At 43.9% G+C, this 18425-nt stretch overlaps 1 protein-coding gene across 2 annotated transcripts in view; it reads left to right on the top strand.

Moving 5' to 3' along the window:
* XPO5 (exportin 5) overlaps positions 1-18425 on the top strand; it is a 2857558-nt gene that overhangs the window by 565514 nt on the left and 2273619 nt on the right. For both annotated transcript variants that reach the window (XM_044060355.1, XM_044060360.1), the window contains exon 8: positions 48-124. In XM_044060355.1, the coding sequence (XP_043916290.1) occupies positions 48-124 (77 nt within the window). The remainder of the gene's footprint in view (positions 1-47; positions 125-18425) is intronic.

Consider the following 18425-nt stretch of genomic DNA (forward strand, 5'->3'; position numbering starts at 1 on the left):
TTCCCTGTCTTAACCCTTTATCTGCTTCTTGATTCTCTGCCTTATAGGGAAAGGTGGATGATCGAAAGCCACTGACTGTTCTTTTTGGAGATGTTGCCATGCATTATATTTTAACGGCTGCGCAGTGAGTACAATACATTTTCATTTTTCAAGCTGTTTTAGTCTGTCATACAGTGTATTTATTTTTCATTCATCCCATAAAATAGCTGTTATGTTTTTGCTTCATTAGACACCCATATGAATAACCACAAGTATTAGGGTGACATTTTAGTTGTGGAACAAATCTCTCTATTCTTGTGTGCATGTTTTTTTTTTTTTTTTTTTATTTTCCTTTTGTTTACCAGGTTTGTCTGACTAGGTTTAGTAAAAAAAACTCTCTTTAGTGGAGGCTGTGGGGAAAAAGGCTACAGCATTTTGCAAACGTTTTTAAACAGACATTCAGTAAAACACATGAGCAGACAAAGTAATGTTCATTAACAGTCGCACATACATTTGCTAATTGGATTACATTCACATGAAATAAAGGAAACTGTTATATTATGAAAAATATTTGTGTATTTTGTAAGTGTTGAACATTGAGCATTTGCAGAGGTGTTAGTGGGTTTGTCAAACTGCGAACAGATTTTGTGATTAGTGATTAGAATTCAAAGAAGTGACAGCAAGGGAGGGAGTTAGGGCAGAAAAACATTACTATTTTAAGAGGTGTGGTATTAAGCAGGTTGAGACAATTCAATATTTCTAATACAGATGTTAAAACAGCCATATAGAAGTGGAGTGGTGAGTAGTGTTGCAGAAGTATGTATATGGTTAAGAGATGCTTTTAAAACTAAGGATGAAGAGAAATGGGTTGTCGATAGGCAAGCTGAAGATTTCAGTGGCATTTCTCTTGATATAAAGTGGCAGATCCATTGATTTGACAGGTGAAATTTTAATTCCGTTTTAAATGAGTACATTCTGAATGTATTTCTGTGTCAGTGGTATGTGGTTCCGTAGTTTAGTTGCACTATCTGAATATCAAGCGTCCCCTGCAGTAATTGGAAGCTTTTGGATGGATATGGACAGCAAGATAAAAGCAGTTAGAATATTGTTATACACAGGTCAGGCGTATTTTTTTCAAACAGAGGAGAAGTTGTGGATAGCAGTTGATAAGAGCTGAAAATATTTATTTGGGAGAGGAAGACTATAGAGTCAAGTAGGTTAAGCGTATTCTTCTAATAGAGCAGGGTGGATTGGGATTACCTGATTTGAAGGGGTATTTCAAAGCAATACAGTAAGTTCCTATACATAGCACAAGCTTAAAACTATAATTCAAAGTGAAAAGGGGATGATGAAATGGGGGGAGGCTTGAGAAACGAGGAGAGACTGGAATTTTGGATGCAGATCCTCAAGGAGAATAACAGTAACCATGCAGAATGTTATATTCATAAAGTAACAAGTATTCTAAGAACTGAGCCAGTGTGTTAATGGAGATTCTGTCGATAGTGATGACTGCAGTTAAGGATACAGAAAATATGCAAGAGGGGGCTGGAATTTATTGGACTAAACTGTCAGAAAAACCACGGTATTGGGAGCAAATAGATAAGCAGTAATAGAAAGGGAAAAGGCCAAGAATTTATTTGGAGTGCTGGCTAGAGATTGCCTTCCCTATCAAGTGTTGATATCAGAGTATAGGCAAAGAGAAAGAAGTAGGAGGATCTTAATAGGTTAATAGATTAGTACTAGGCTAAAGAAACAGTAGGGAGTATATGTACATCTCCCAAATAAGCAACAAAGATTAGAAAATTTAGGATCTTTCCTTGGAAGTGTTTAAATAGGTGATGTTATGTAGTCCAATCTCGCCTACATTCTTACTCACGGGTTCGGAGCCGAATATCGGCTCCCACTCGGCCAACTTTTAGTTTATAGCACAAAGTCTCTTACTGGCTGGGTTAAACAGGTGTCCCATGTTGCATGGCTCCATAGCCGCAGATCTTGTTTGCCGCTAGTGTTGCTAGGATTTGGTCTCGCTTGGCTGTGGCTAAGTACCTCTAAATTTCTCTTTTCTCTTCAGAAAATTGTTACTAGTTTTAACAAAAGCTATTTTCATAGCTATTTCTTCTGGTATACTGTTTAAATTTTGTTGAAGTGTTGTCTGTGTCTGAGTTAGTATCCCTAACTGTTCAGGTGGGCTAGGCCCGTTTAAATTAGAGGACCTAGTCCTCCTTTTTTGTGTAGTGTTTTTACCTTACACTTTCCTGGTCTTAGTGAATAGTTTTTCCTGGTTGAGTTGTGTGTTGTATGTTTTCAAAGAACTGTTTAACTTAGAGGTTCTTTGAGGTATTTGTGTGTAGTGATAGTTTCCCGCCTTGCTGTTTGGCCTTAGCTGTTTTTTCGGCTAAGTCATCCTTGGTCTTGGTGTTGAGTAGTTTAGTTAAGATGTCTAAGGATCAAAAGGAACATAAACCTTTGGGTTTTAAGAAATGTTCCAAATGTAACTACAAGATGTTCATTACGGACGGACATTGCATATGTGTGTATTGCTAGGAGCAATTCATTTGCAAGAATCCTGTAGCTTCTGTCACGCCTTCAGTCCGAGGGTGTTACGGGAAAGAAAAAATAAACTTATATTGAAGGGACTCCTAAAACCTTCGTTTGAGGAGTCTTTCGACTGAACTTCTACTACCCAGTCCAAGTCTAAGGCTTTGAAGGCGAAGAAAAGGTCTCCGGCTCCGTCTGTCTCCTCGGAGCCACCGGAGAAAACTTCTATATTGGACTCTACCTCCTCGGCTCTTCTGTCCTCGGGGCCGCAGGAGGTATCTGTTGTGCTGGAATCGACCTCTGCTCCAATTTTATTGGAACCCATTCGGAGCCCGTCTCCCAGTGTTAGACATGGTTCTCCTGATAGGAGATCCCAATCCCCCTCTGTGTCCTCCAAATCCCCCAGGCTTTCCGATTTGGATGTCTATAGGGTGGTTCAGAGGCTCCTGCAGTCGCCGGTTTGGCTAAATTATTTTCGTATCTGACCCAGTCGGCTCCGGAGCCCATTCCGATGCTTGTGTCGATGGTTCCTCTTCCGAGCACTCCCTTGTCTTCGGAGCCGGAGTACTCCGCTCCGAGTGATGATGTCCTTCAAGGATGCATCTGCAGTCATAACAAATGGGTTGTCCTGCCGTCAGGCAGCCCTTCGGTCGGCCGGATTCCAAAGTCTGGGTCTGGCCTCGGCTGGTGTCGCACTTCACCCAACGTCATCTCTGCTGGTCTTCGGGTATAAAGGCATCAGCCGACGCCATTTTCCTCAGTCTTTCTTGCCGTGGCGCAAGCAGAAGCTGTTCGCAAGTGCCGGTCGGTCAGATCCAGAGATTACTACTACCGAATACTACTGAAGACTTCTAAAAGCTAAGTACCCGTTGGGGACTCTTTCTTGCCTCAGCCGATGTCAGAAAAAGTAAATAACTGTTTAACTTGTGGGAAACAAATACCTCATAAAGATTTCCACTCTTACTGCTTACCTTGTTTAGGCCCAGACCACGACGTAGCAGCCTGTTTAGCCTGTGCTTCCTTCAACCGACGAACGCTTAGGCGTCGGTCGGAGTTTGCTGAACAGTTTTTCGGCTCAGATTTTGCGTACATTATGCCGTCGGATCCTCCGACTTCTCAAATTGTTATAAAACGCAAAGAAAAAGACTGACACTCGCGGTCCACGGTTTCGGCAGAAACCACGGTTAAGCAAACCGCGAGTGTCTCGGTTTCGGCCAAAACCGAGCAAACGGGTCAATCTTCAGCCGAATCCATGACTACTACCGAGGCCCCTGCTACCCTAGTTGAATCTGCCTCTGAAGTTTTGCCTACTAATGTGGTTCCTTTAGAGTTATCGGACACCATCCCTTTGGATGTCTCTACCCCAGCACGTGGTGCTGCTAGGCCTCCTGCAGCCATGTCTATTAAGGCCTTTGCCAGGGCTAAAGCAGCCAAAACTGCTAAATCAGTGCCTGTTAAGCCCCCCTCACACAGGCCCAGTTCCAGTTCTCAAATGCTTACTCTGGCAGAGGATCTCATCTCTTTAATAAGGGGATCCCGATCTCACCCAGACAGGGCCTCTCAGCCTCCTGAAAAGAGACCTAGAGCAGAGCCCCCAGAGCCAGTGTCCTCAGATGATTCTTCTGATGATTCAGACATTACAGACCATCCAGAGGCACCTTTTTCTACTTATGAAGATTCCAATGCTGAAGAATCTATTCCATCTGCCTCTCCACCAGAGGAATTTTCCTTTGGAGAAACATTACATGCCATGAGAGAGCAATTCCAATGGCAGGGACAAGATTTCTCAGATTCAAGAAAAAGGCTTAGGACCTTTCTACACTTACCGCAACATAGGCCCTTAGCTATACCTCCAGTTCTTCCTGTTGTGGATGATGCATTTAATGATGTTTGCACTGCTCCTGATACTTTACCTCCAGCCCCTGCCAAACCCGATAGGTTTTACTGGGTACCGGACTCTCATCACCACCTATACAAGGCCCCACTCGCAGATCCTGAGACTATCTCCCAGGGGCCTAAGGCAGTAGCTTCGACCTCAGCAAAAAACCCTCTCCCTTCTGAAAGGGAATCCAGGTCCTTAGAGAGATGGGGTAAGAAAGTTTACACCTCTGCTACTCTCTCAGCTAGAGCTTTGAACTGTCAGTTTCATATGATCCAATACCAAGAGTTTATGCTTGATCAGTTAACTAAGAAACTGTCCTCTGATGATTCCTTAGATAAGAAATATGTGCTAGAAATGGTGAGTAACATTCAGCAGGTTAGTAACCATTCTTTAAAATGTGGCTATGATGCACTGGAGGCTTCATTTAGATCAGCCATGACTGGCACAGTTATAAGAAGGCATGCATGGTTGAAAGAACAGGTCTTGCCGGATCATGTGAAAGCAAAGCTGTTAGATGCTCCTATGGATAAGGCCAGTCTATTTGGTTCCTCCTGCCCAGCAATTAATGAAGAAAATGGAAGAGAAGGCAAAATCTGTACAAACAGTTAAAGATTTCTTACAGGTTCAGCCCCCAAGGTTTAGCAGGAACTGGCCTTCAAAAAATTGGTCCTTTCCAGACTCCTCTAAATCTCAGAGAGGCAGGAATAGACGTTCCAGAGGCAGAAATCAATCCAGAGGAGGTGCCTACAGAGGACGCCAGTGGCAAGGCAACAACCAGCGAGGCACAGACACAACCACTGCCACTGCACCAGGACAATCACAGTGACTTGGCTCTGACACCGCCTACCAGGGAACAGATAGCAGCACCCTTAGGCGGAAAATTAGCCTTATTTTCAAAAAATTGGCACTATATCACAAAAGACAAGTGGATTTTGCAGACTATAGACCAAGGCTACAGGTTTCATTTCCACACCTTACCGGTAAAAAGAGGAATGCCAAACCTACCTCCAAATCAGAAAACAGAAGCTCTAAAACAGATAGGTCAATTAACAGAAATGAGAGCTGTGGAAAAGAGTACCACCAACAGAGCAGGGCAAAGGATTCTACTCCAGACTCTTCCTAGTACCAAGAAAAGAGAAAAGTTGGAGACCTATTCTCGACCTTTCCGCCTTAAACACATTCATCATTGTTCCAAAATTCAAAATGCTGACCTTGCAGCAACTTCTTCCCATGCTGGGCAAGGAGTGTTGGCTGGTAACTCTAGATCTCAAGGAGGCATACCTGCATGTCCCCATACGACCAAATTGCAGAAGATACCTCAGATTTCTTGCAGGATCAGAGCATTATCAATTCTCAGCATTGCCCTTTGGCTTATCTACTGCGCCCAGAGTATTCACAAAATGCCTGGCATCAGTAATCGCTCATTGCAGACTACAGGGAATCCAAATTTATCCATACCTGGACGACTGCCTGATACAAGCGGACAACAAAAGCAAGTTGACAAAAGACTTACAAAGAGTCATTTGCTTACTACAAGCCCTGGGATACACAGTCAATTTAAAAAAGTCAAGACTAATACCATCCCAAACAAGAACGTTCTTGGGTGCAGAATTGGACACAGTAAAGCAGATGGCATTCCTAACTGCAGAAAAACAAGAACCACTCCCTCTTTACTTCTTGGCATTAACAAAGCAGAACAAACTAACAGCAAGGAAAGTACTGCAGGCCTTGGGCTTCATGGCATCATGCATAATCCTGGTCCCCCATGCCAGACTGCATATGAGAAAACTACAGTGGTACCTAAAGAATTTATGGTCTCAACACAGGCACAGCTTAGAAACCGAAATTCCACTAATCCCATGCCTAAAACAAGAGTTCCTATGGTGGGCTCAAGCATGCCAGTCAAACCCAGGCTTGCCCTTCCAAAACTTACAAGCAAGCCAAACCATCATAACGGACGCCTCAGACCTAGGTTGGGGGGCCCACATGCTGGACAAATGCATACAAGGATTATGGACCCCAGATCAACTGCACCTGCACATAAATCAAAAAGAAATGCTGGCAGTAAAACTAGCAATCCAGAATTTCAGACCATTCCTCAAAGAAGGCCATTTAATGATAAGGACAGACAACACCACAGTCATGTGGTACATCAACAAACAGGGAGGCACTCATTCATACCCCCTATGCAGAATGACTCTGGACCTATGGAATATGGCTCTGAGCTACAACATTCAGTTACAGGCAATATTTGTACCCCGAAAAGAAAACATCCTAGCAGACATGTTAAGCAGAACAACCTCGGATGCTCACGAATGGATGCTACACCCGGACATCTTCAAGGCCATCACACAGAAATGGGAAATGCCACAAATAGACCTATTCGCATCCCCACTCAATCACCAGCTCAAGAAATTCTGCACAAGGACATACCACCCACTTGCATGGAAGGTGGACTCTCTATCCTTCAGTTGGAAAGGCCTGACAGCATATGCATTTCCACCTCTTCCCTTGATGCACAAGGTACTACTGAAAATCAAAGAGGAGCGTCCAAGGATAATTCTGATAGCTCCAAATTGGCCAAGACAACACTGGTATCCATTGCTGAGGAGCATGTCTCGGAACAGAGCGTGGACACTACCCCTGATGCCTTTGATGTTAACTCAGAACAACTACAACATCATGCATCCAAATCTAAAAACTCTACAACTAACTGCCTGGAACATTGCACAACAGCAACTAACCCAGATTTATCCCAAAGGGTTAAAGACATTATCCTGGAGGCCCGCAGACCTTCAACAAGAAGGAACTATGCAGGGAAATGGAAAAGGTTTGTCATTTGGAGCACTGAAAGAGGAAAAGATGTGTCAAAGATAGATATTGCCAACTTCCTGGAGTATTTGGCAGAGCTTCTCTATACAGGCCTGTCCTATTCCTCCATCAAGATACATGCATCAGCTATTTCTGCAGAATACAGCTTCGATCCCCCTGTCTTCTCACATCCTCTACTCAGGCAGTTCCTCAGAGGAATCAAGAATGTAAAACCTCCTAGGAAACCACCATTACCAGCATGGGACTTGAACTTTGTGCTAGAAAAATTGACACTCCTCCATTCAACCAGCAGCAACAGCAGATCTTCAACACCTATCCTGGAAAACTGCTTTCCTACTGGCAATTACCTCAGCAAGAAGGGTTTCGAACTACAGGCCTTAATGGCAGTACAACCCTTCCTAATCTTCCATCAAGATAGAGTATCCATGAGAACTAATCCTACATTTATGCCTAAGGTGGTATCCAGAGTGTCTCTAAACCAGGCAATCTACCTACCTACCTTCTTTCCCAATCCACAGAACAGGGGGGAAAGACTGCTGCATACCTTGGATGTACATAGACAGTTACGCTACTACCTGGACAGAACCAAGGGCAATAGAAAAACTGACCAGCTTCTAGTAGCCTATGCAACAGGAAGGGAAGGAAAAGCAATCTCCAAACAGACAATCTCCAAGTGGATAGGAAATTGCTTAAGATTCTGTTACTCCTACCATGGAAAGCCAATTCCACAGAACACAAGACCTCACTCTACAAGGGCTACAGCCACTACCACAGCTTTCTTACAAGGAGTGGCTACCAAGGACATTATTGAGGCGGCTACTTGGACCTCCGTGCATACATTTGCCAAGCATTATAACTTACCTCTATACTCTAGATCCCGAGCAGGGTTTGCCACTGCTGTACTGCAAGGGATCCTAACTACACCATAATTCTATTTCCTCCTCCCCTAGTTTGGCTATGGTATTCTACCCATTTGTTATGACTGCAGATGCATCCTTGAAGGACATAGTACAGTTTTGTACCTACCATAAATATAGATGTCCGAACAGGATAGCATCTGCAGTCAGGATTACCCACCCTCCTTCCCTCTGTGGTACTCCTAGGGTATTTACCCTCCTAATAGCTAGCTGGGGATCTCTTATGGTGTATTTGTTTGTATATATGTACATACATGCTTATTTTTGTGTTTGCCTTCTACTTTTTTGGAAACATTGGCATTCATCCAAAATTTAGCTCTCCAAGAGGGCAACTGGCATCTGGGGCAAGAAACACTGAGGAAAATGGCGTCGGCTGATGCCTTTATACCCGAAGACCAGCAGAGATGACGTCGGGTGAAGTGCGACACCAGCCGAGGTCAGACCCAGACTTTGGAATCCGGCCGACCGAAGGGCTGCCTGACGACAGGACAACCCATTTGTTATGACTGCAGATGCTATCCTGTTCGGACATCTACATTTATGGTAGGTACAAAACTGTACTTTCTTGTGCCAGCTCTGATACCCCTCAAGGATTTATCAGTGCCGACGTCTGCTCCAACCATGTCGGCTCCGTCCACAGGTTTCGGTACTCGGGTTTCCTCTGTTGGGCCCGAGGGGGATACTTCGGGACATATGTCTGTTCCAAACCTCCCCCTCGGTGCTTCGGCTCGGGGAACCCCAGTCATGGCCTTAGCGACCGGTCGGTCCTCGGATTTGGGGGGACCCGCCTTTAAGGCTGTGAGGAGCGCACTGGCCAGATCTTCAGTTACATCACCCGGATCGATCATTCCGTCCCCTTCCACACTGGCTAGAGCTTCTGATGCCCCCCTATCCGTAGATGGCAGAGCCCAAAAGTCTGGGGATACCCCCTTGAGTGGTCCCCAACTTTCTGAGGGTCCCTCAGAGTCCGTGCCTGAGGAGCCCCCCCCAGAAAGAAGTTGTGCAAAAGGAAGCACATAGACTCCCAGGACGAGTCTCTCACTTCTGATACCGACCTCGAGGAGTTAGAGGGGTCCCCCAAGTCGTCCTCTGATGACTTCTCTTTCTCCGACATCCTAGAGATATTGAGACAGAGAGACGACTGGCTGTCCAAGACCCCCTCTGAGGAGGAGTCAGTATTCCTCAAGGCCTTTGGGGCTCAACCCTCTGCCCAAAGTGGTTTCTGTAGATGCCATGGTGCTGCTGGCGGCCACACAGCAGGAAGTAGCAGAGTCTTCTTCCTCCGTCCATCCTCCAGTCCAGGAGCATGGACCGGTACGGGAAGCGTACATTCTCGTCAGCGACCTTCACCCTGCGGTCGCTGAACTATCTTTGTCATTTTACTCTGCTCCAGAGATATCTCCTCAAGGAGTTAGGAGATAATCTAGCGAGTAACGTACCTGAGGTGTTAGAGCACAAGGTTATCGCCCAGGTGTCTACCCTCAATTCAGTTGTCAACTCGTCCATAAGGCTCATTTCGTATGCAGCCGAGGGGGCGAGTAGGGCAGCTAGTTCAGGATTAGCCCTCAGGAGGCAAGCCTGGATGCAACTGTGTCACCTGTGTCACTTCGTGGAGGCCTTCAAGTCTTCCTTCACTGGCGCCCCCTTCGATGGGTCCTCACTTTTTGTGACCAAAGTGAGACACACTCACCAGATGCGAGGAAGAGGGAAAAGACCCTGTCTGCCTTAGGGGTCTGTTTTTCCCTTCCCTCTAGGCCTTACCCCAAGGCTCAGAGAGGAGGAGGTAAGATGTGGTTCAAGAAATCTCAGAAGTCTTTCCCTGCCGCACAAGGTGAGCCCCCCTCCAGAGGCAGAGGAGGGGGAGGTTATTCTGGAAGACACCGCCCTAGAGGCAGAGGAGTCCCCCGCAACTAGGGAGACCATGATTCCTTTTGCGGTTCCTCTTGCCATCGTTCCTGATGTGTTGCCCGACTGTGCTCTTCCGGAGTCAATCGGGGGCCGCATTTCGTTGTACCCGGAAGCCTGGGAAAGCATCACCCAGGATTGATGGGTGCTACGAATAGTTTCTAGAGGTTATACCATTCCCTTTTTGTCAGATCCCCCTCCAGTCAGGAGAATCCCGGACGTTCCACCCAGTCAAAGGGATCACGCAGCATTAGAAGTCTCAAAGCTGCTACAGAAAGGAGTCATCCAACCTGTCCCCTCAGACCAAATCGGATTAGGGACTTACTCAAGACTCTTTTTGGTGCAGAAAAGAACAGGGGACCTGAGACCCATTCTAGATCTGAGCCGATTAAACCATTACGTTCTGAAGTCCAAGTTCTGAATAGTCACCCTTCAGTCCATTTTCCCGCTGCTGGGAAAAGAAGTGTGGATGTGCTCCATCGACCTCAAGGATGCTTACTACCATATCAAAATGGCCATGGCATCCAGGAGTCACTTAAGCTTCTGGCTGGGAGCCAGTCATTTTCAGTTTCGTGCCCTGCCCTTTGATCTCACCACAGCCCCCAGGATGTTCACCAAGTGCTTGGCGGTGGTGACAGCTCACTTGAGACGTCAAGGATTGCAAGTGTTTCCATACCTGGACGACTGGCTCCTCACCGCCCGCTCCAGGCATTTTCTCATCCGGGCCAGGGATGCTACCATTACCCTCTGTTAACAACTTGGAATTACCTTGAATTGGGAAAAATCTGCCCTGCTGCCCTCACAGCTTGTCACATAGGCGCAGAGCTAGATACCATCCAAATGCGAGCTTTCCTGCCCCAAGAAAGGATCAGAGTGCTGCAGAATCAGGTTCATGCCTTATTACCCCTCAGGAAAGTACAAGCGAGATGGGTGGTTCAGCTTCTGGGATCCATGGCAATTCACAAAGAAACAGTAGAGAGTATATGTACGTCTCCCAAATAAGCAACAAAGATTAGAAAATTTAGGATCTTTCCTTGGAAGTGTTTAAATAGGTGTTTTTATACCCCAAGTAGATTCCAGAGAATTTTTCCTCTGGTAGATGGCAAATGTTGGAGGTGTGATGGGGAAGAAAAGGTAACTCGGAACATATTTACTGGGAGTATGAGTTGGCAGACTTTTCCCTGCAGACTACTCTGTCAAAGATAATGGGTGACCAAATTGGTGTAAATAAGGAAATGATTTTTTGAACTGAATCTGAATTGCCTAGACATAGTAAGGCCTTGCTGAATCTAATTAAGCTGGCTGCCAAAAAATCCGTTACTAGAAAATGGAAATCAGAATCTAACCAACTGTACTAGAAGTAGTGAATATAGTAACAGAAGTAAAGCAACTGGAATTGGGAGCTTTAGGAAAGGGTAGGAGCAAATAGCATAGAAAAATGGGAATTGTGGGAAGAATACTTGCAGAGGAGAAATTAGGTGTCAAAGGAGGCAGGATTTTTATGAGCCATGTAATATTTGACTTTCAGTGACTGGATAGATTTGTAAGTGATGTCTAATGCTTGCAATTAAAATTATGTCCGTATGGTTTATTTTAATTTATGTAAATGTATGGTTGTTTGTCATACATGATAATTTAATAAAGATGTTTCTTTAAAAAAAAGTCACCTGCTGTATTAGGTGATTTAATTATAGTGATTAGTGATTTTTCTCTAGAGCAAAATGTTGTGTGGGGGTGGTATTGTGTTAAATGAAGGGTTGGGCAGCTTTCTGACTTATAGTGAAATCTCTGCCTTGTAGATGGCTGAGAGCTAGGTGATGTGGTAGCGTTGACCATTTAAGTGCTAGGCAGTGGTGTGTGCTCTTTTATAATTTACAGCAAATTTGTTTTTTTTTATAATATTGCTCAAGTTTTTATAATTTTGAAAATTGCATAAAGTTGAGACTACAGTAAGAAAAGAGAGCCTATACATTTTCTGGCCATGTCAGTGAGAGGTTTTTACTCTGTATAACGTACTTAGTTTTTGTTTAGATTTCAACGGTGTCATGCATGGTTGTTGCATTTTAAATGATCATCTGTGATGGCACCCAGTAATTTTGTGTGGTTAACTTGTCCTGTCATGGTGGTGTGGCAGATGATATAGTGATTAGTGTTGCTTTGGTAGAGATGTGTTTTGGGTTAAACTAAGTAATTTTTTAAAGCAGGATAAGAAGTATTGTTTTGTAAGGTGTTTAAGTTTAGAGAGAGTTTAGACAGAGTAGATGAGGGTCAATTCATCAATTTTTTTTTAACTATATAGAGGTCACAGAGTGTGTTAAAGTACGTGGCCTAGTATAGATTCTTGAGACACCAGTAGATGTTTGTTTCACTGTTGCAGTGTCCAGTCCCAAGGGATATGGAAAATTCAGGTCAGGGACCAGCACATAAACTGGAAAGAACTTATGGCAGTGCAAAGCACCTAATAGCTGTCAAGGAAAAAAAGGAAACGGGGGGGGTCCTGTTTGTTAAAACAGATGATACCACAGTCCTGTGGTGCATTAACAATGGGATACTCTCATATCCTCTTTGTCAGCAAGCTGTGCAGATTTGGGAGACTGTTCACTCTGTGGGATTGCACTTCCTGGCACAGTACCTTCCTGGTGTTCTAAACACTTCAGCAGATCACCTCAGCAGGAACGATGGATTCTCAAGAATGGCATTTGCATTGGGAACATTTATCAGCTTAGTCCAGTGATGGGGAAGTCCACAGATAGACCTGTTTGCCACCAAAGAAAATACTCCACTAAAAAAGCTTCTGTTGCAGGAGCAAACTGCTCTCGGCCTGGAAGACAGATGCTTTCTCCTTTCTTTGGACACACTTTTTTTTTGTGTTCCCTCCCTCCCTTGCTGTACTTGGTTTCTTCGAAAAATCAGGGAAGAGGGCCGTAGGTGCATCCTGATGGCACCAGAGAGGCCCAGTTAACACTGGTATCCTCTGCTGCTCAGTTTAACCAATAAAAATCCAAGGCAGTTACCTCAGGGAAGTGGACCTTCTGACTCAGGGTAGGATATGTGCACCCCAATCTGCAGTCACTCAGACTCTCTCAGCCTGGATACTCCCACAGTATCCAGTACCAAGTCCAACCTAAGCAATCAAGTTCAAGACATTCTTAGAGGCCAGAAGGCCTAGCACTAGGAAATCTTGCTCAGTCAGGTGGAAAAGATTTTTCATCTGGTCCCAAAAACAAGGCCTCAAACCTGATTCAGCCAAGGTGTCTGTCATTTTAGATTACCTGGCAAGCTTTGTTGACAAAGGTTTGTCCTATTCCACCAAAATTCACACCTCTGCCATTTCAGCACACACCCCTGTTTGTACTTCTCTCTTTTCTCATCTCGTTAAGACAATTCTCTAGGGGAGTGATCTACATTAGACATCCAAGGAGGCAACCCACTCCTCCATGGGACCTCAATTTTGTTGTAGAAAAATTGAATCTTCCTCCTTTCGAACCAGCAGCTTCTGCTGATTTAAAGTTTTTAACTTGGAACGCTGCCCTCTTGCTGGCTATCACCTCTGCTAGGTGTGTCTCTGAGTTGCAAGATGTCATGGCACTGGAACCATTTCTCATCTTCCACCAGACAGTTTCCCTCTGGACTAACCCATTGTTTATGCCCAAGGTGGTCACCGACACATCCTTGAATCAAGCCATGCAACTGCCCACCTTCTTCCCCAAACCACAGAACCAGGGGGAGAGAATCCTTCCTTACTTGGATATGCACAGACAAATCCTTTATTATCTGGACAGAAGTAAACTTTTCAGGAAACCATGACCAGCTGTTGTGTCTTTTGACACTGGTTTTGAAGGGTAAGCAGTTTCCGAACAGACCATTTCTAAGTGCATCTGTCACTATCTATTTTTGTTACAGTCATCATGGTAACAAGACACCTGAAGCTGTTAGGACTCATTCTACTAGGGCTGCTGTTACCTCCACTGCTTTCCTGAAAGGAGTTCCCACCAAGGACATTAAAAGCAGCTACCTTCGCCGAATGCTACCACTTAATCAGCCTATTCCAGGTCTAGAGCAGGATATGGCACTGCCATCCTGCAGGACATCCTCTCCTTAATCTTCATCCACCCTCATCTCAGCTTTGGGAATCCTCTGAAGTCTGGACTGCAACAGTGAAAAACAAAGAACATAGTACAGCTGTGTACACGTACAGTCTAATCTGCATTTTTGGTATTCACTGTTGCAGTCTTTCCCTCCTTCTTCCTTTGCCTGCTACTGTAGTTTACTTCAATCTTCTTTCCAAGCCAAGGGGACCCCCTGCTTGCTGCCCCATTCTTACGTAGGTTTCTGTCTTAGATCCTTGCTTTTATTGTTCATTTTGGGGGGTCCTACTTTTTAGGGGGCAAGAAAAAAATAATGTTATGGCATCTGCTGGTTTCCTTTTTACACAAGCATACTGACGTCTGATAGGAATTCTGCCAGCCTGAGGAGGAGGTAATTTTTTTTCCTCTGGTAGTCAGACCAGCCAAGGGCTTTAACGACAGGAAATCCCACAAGTCAGGATTGCAACAGTGAATACTCTAAACTTCTACATTTATGGTAAGTGTACACAGCTGTACTTTACTGGCAAAAATGTGGTGAAATCATTTTTCTGTTTCACTGCTTGTGCTGTATTTGAAAGCTAGCTGTGGATCCACTGCAGCGATGGGTAAGAATTTGAGTTTTCTGTAGGAGATCGAACCAGAAGCTTTTGGTAAGTCTAGCAGGGTGATGGAAACTAGGCTACTGGCATTTCAGTAGGAGTTGACAGTATTAAAATTCATTAAAGCAGTGGTTGTATTGTGATGACTGAAACCTTGTTTTTGGTTTACAGTTTGAAAGAGCTGTATTGATTCCACTGTTGTGTAGTTTTTTCCATAGCAAGACTTTATTTTCCCATATAGATTGATTTATCAGAATTTAGACTGGATATGGAATCTTGGATATGGAAGCCTGTGCCATTTTAAGATGCTCACCAGATAGATTTTCAGGGGCAGGTGTAGTAGGCTTTAATTTTTTGATATCTTTGGGAACTGGTTTGAAGGAGAATGTTTGTTTGTTTTTAAAGAGGTTATTTAAATGCATAGGACAGCAAGAGCTTTCAGTCACCTGGTTGGCTAATGACAGTACTGTTTGTATAAAGTGGGTATTAGCTGTTTATGGAATCATTTAGTTTTTTTTGTTGGATGTGTAGTAATGTTTCTTTTCTAAGTTGATAGCTGTTTTGGAGTGTGATTGGTGAGGTGAAAACAAAAGTTTGCTTGAAGGCCATCAATTTGGATGGTTATTTTCTGGTCTGGTTTACTTTGGTCTTAATGTAAAATTTTAACAGTACATTTGCATTTTATATTTCCTTTGGCAAGTCAATACGTTGGTTACTTGCAGCTGGGCAAAGTGAGGCGTATTTAGAAAATCATAAATTATCTTTGTCACTGTTGCAGTACCAAGTTTTGGTAACTTCTGCATGCAGGAGTCCATAGTCAGCCCGAATACCAGAGAATTTCAACTTCCCCCTAGACAGTGAATGGCTTGACTAATGTCAGGATATCTGTTGTATAAAGGAATCCTTTACAGCACAATCTTAAGATCTCTCTTGCCACATTGACCGATGCATAATGCTGTAATTTGCATCATCATTCTGTGTGTTAGACCCGACGACAAGAGATGGTGGGAAATTACTCCGCTGGTGAATGTGTTTTGTATTGTTTTTTTCTGTATTTTTTGCTAATTGATTTCAGTGAAGGTAAACAATTGCCTTTTGTGTAGAAAGCATATTCCATACAATTCTGTCTTTTCTTTATACCCAGAATGCGACATCCTTGGTGTAATTTTCGTGCACTTTTCAATAAAAGAACTTTAAGTTGTTGGACAGCTCCCTTAAGCAGTACCTGTCCCAGGTATTGGTAGGTTGAGGTACATAATATCATCCTTCATTCCCTAAGAACCCCCTGAAGGAGGTGGGTAGTGATGGATACCCTAATAGTTAGTCCTCACTCTGGCTTTAGGTTGTTGACTCATTTGGTGATGGGGATGCAAACACACCTACTCCTAGGCCAGAGACCTGTGCAGGCCTTCATGTTGTTGGCCACTCCATGTCCTAGCTATCTGGAACCATCAGTCAGGTGTGGCATAGCTGTGCAGGCTGTGGCTTCTGACACATCTGCTTTGGTTCAGGGGAGTGAGAGTGTAATACTTCAGACTGCAAGCTGGGAAATTCCATCCAGGGCAAGACCTGAGGTAGCTCTCATCCACATCTTGAGGCTTACTGTCCACCACAGCAAAACCCAGGACTCTTAAGTTGAATGGTCATCTAGAGTTCTGCCAGCATACACTGCTGGTGGCACTGGCTCTTTTGACCCAAGTCACATTTTAGGGCCAACTGGCTCAGGAGTTTACAGATGTCATGTAGTCCAAGCAGCCTTCTTGGTCTTGCAGAAGGAAAGAGGATTCTGATTGCTATCAGTTTGTTGAAGGTGAATTTGCTTATATTGCAACTTCTACAGAAGTTGATGCATAATTCTGGCATTTGTAACTATAAATGTAAAATACAGGCTTGTTTCTTAAATGAAAGAAAATACTGAAAAGTGTTTAACTTCAAGATTGTAGCAACATTGCCATCTGCTGTAAGGAAAACTAAGTCAAGCATTTCATATCTTTCTTTTGAAGTTAAAATTATTTAAAATCAATCCTTTGATCTCTAGAGCTTGGAGTCATTCTGTCTGGACTAACGCATTTTCTGTTTTAACTTAAGGAGTAATTACTAGAGTGTACATGTGAAATGTCTTTTATTGTTGTAGCTGCCTGAGCAAGATGTTAGCTTGCTAAATAATGTAGCCTGTTGGCCTAGGAACCCCAGGCTAAGTGTCAAAAATGATGTAATCTAGGAGGGCCCAGCAGAAATGTTTGTGATTTTAAAAACTATTGGTCAGAGGGAGACTGTAAGCATTTTGATATTGGACATCCAACTCAGGACTGCCTTATACCCTATGTAAGTAAGCTACTTTAGTAGTATGTTTTCTTGTAGCAATGGCTAGGAATTAGAAAAGTTTAGACAGTGTTTTTCTGTTATGTCAAAACTGTACTACTGAATTATTTTAAGTTTGTGTGATCTCTGAACTCTTAAGTAGCACTGTGGTGTAGTATTGTCTTGTGTTTTTTATTATTTATTATTAAATATTTTAAACCCTTTTCAACTGTAATTGTTTATGTAGCGATAATTTAAGCTCTAGAGTACATTGCATACTTGTAAGTGATCCTGTACTAAACCCTTCCATTAAGCCATGATTGCTTAGTTACACTACTATTGGATAATAATATTGCACAGTAATACTTGGACACCCTTTTAAGGGCCTTTGGGTAGCTGATAATTATTAGCTGGTGGGGGCAGGAATTACTACTGTATAGTCTGGGTATAGGGGCAGCTGGAGAATCTGTCAGCCTTTCCCAGGAGTGTCTGTGAAGTTGTATAAATACTTACCTTAAAGTGTCTGTGTCAGCTACTTGGGCAGGGACACGAAGCACTGGTTGGACAGAGAGGGTACTGGAGGTTAGCTTGCCAGCTAGGCTGAGATCTGGACCCTATAGCTGTGCCAGTGGGGTCTCTTATTGGGGACCTGGAGAGCAAGGGAGCAACCAGCCCCAGACTGACTGTGAGCTCTGTGTGCTCTTAAGGGAAATTGCACTTAATTGTGTGTATTTGTTATCCTTATCTCATATACGAGATGTCCTCTCTGGAATTAGTGGTTAGGATTGAGGTTCCTTGATTGTTGGGCCAGGGCATGGGCGTCACAGATGCTTTCCTCAGGACAGATATTTAGTGAAGAGGACTCCTCACGTGATTCACCTGTTGAGGATGCTTCCTTTGGCGAGACTATTCAGAACAGGATGAAACACTTCAAATGGCAGTCTACTCAGATCTCTGATATCCAAAAGAAGCTAGAACTACCTTTTGGAGATGGATACCCCTGTCCCTTCCTCCAAGTCCTCTCAACTCCAACACTCCATTCTGTATCCTTAGATTTTTTTCCTCCTCCTCTCTCAGATTAACATCTGGGGAGGTTGCGCTCTCCTTGGGCGGCAGACTGCTAATTCACTGCTTAGAAAGACCTTAAGATGGTGCTGACAGAGAGCCTTCTTATACCATGATGTCCAGATGACTTTTTGTGAACTCCAGTCTGCTAGAAGTTATGCAAAGACTGTGGAAATCAGGCCAGTAACGGGCTTCTGCATGGCTGGAAAACGCAAGAATCAGTATTGCAACATTGATCTTCTTGAAGTTCAAAGTTATGCTAAGTGGGAAACAATTGTACTTTCTCACATCTGCTGTCAGTGGGGGGACAGTCAAGACT

The sequence above is a fragment of the Protopterus annectens genome, chromosome 1.part0 (assembly GCF_019279795.1).
Source record: "Protopterus annectens isolate FY-2018-M chromosome 1.part0, PAN1.0, whole genome shotgun sequence".
Taxonomy (NCBI): domain Eukaryota; kingdom Metazoa; phylum Chordata; order Ceratodontiformes; family Protopteridae; genus Protopterus; species Protopterus annectens.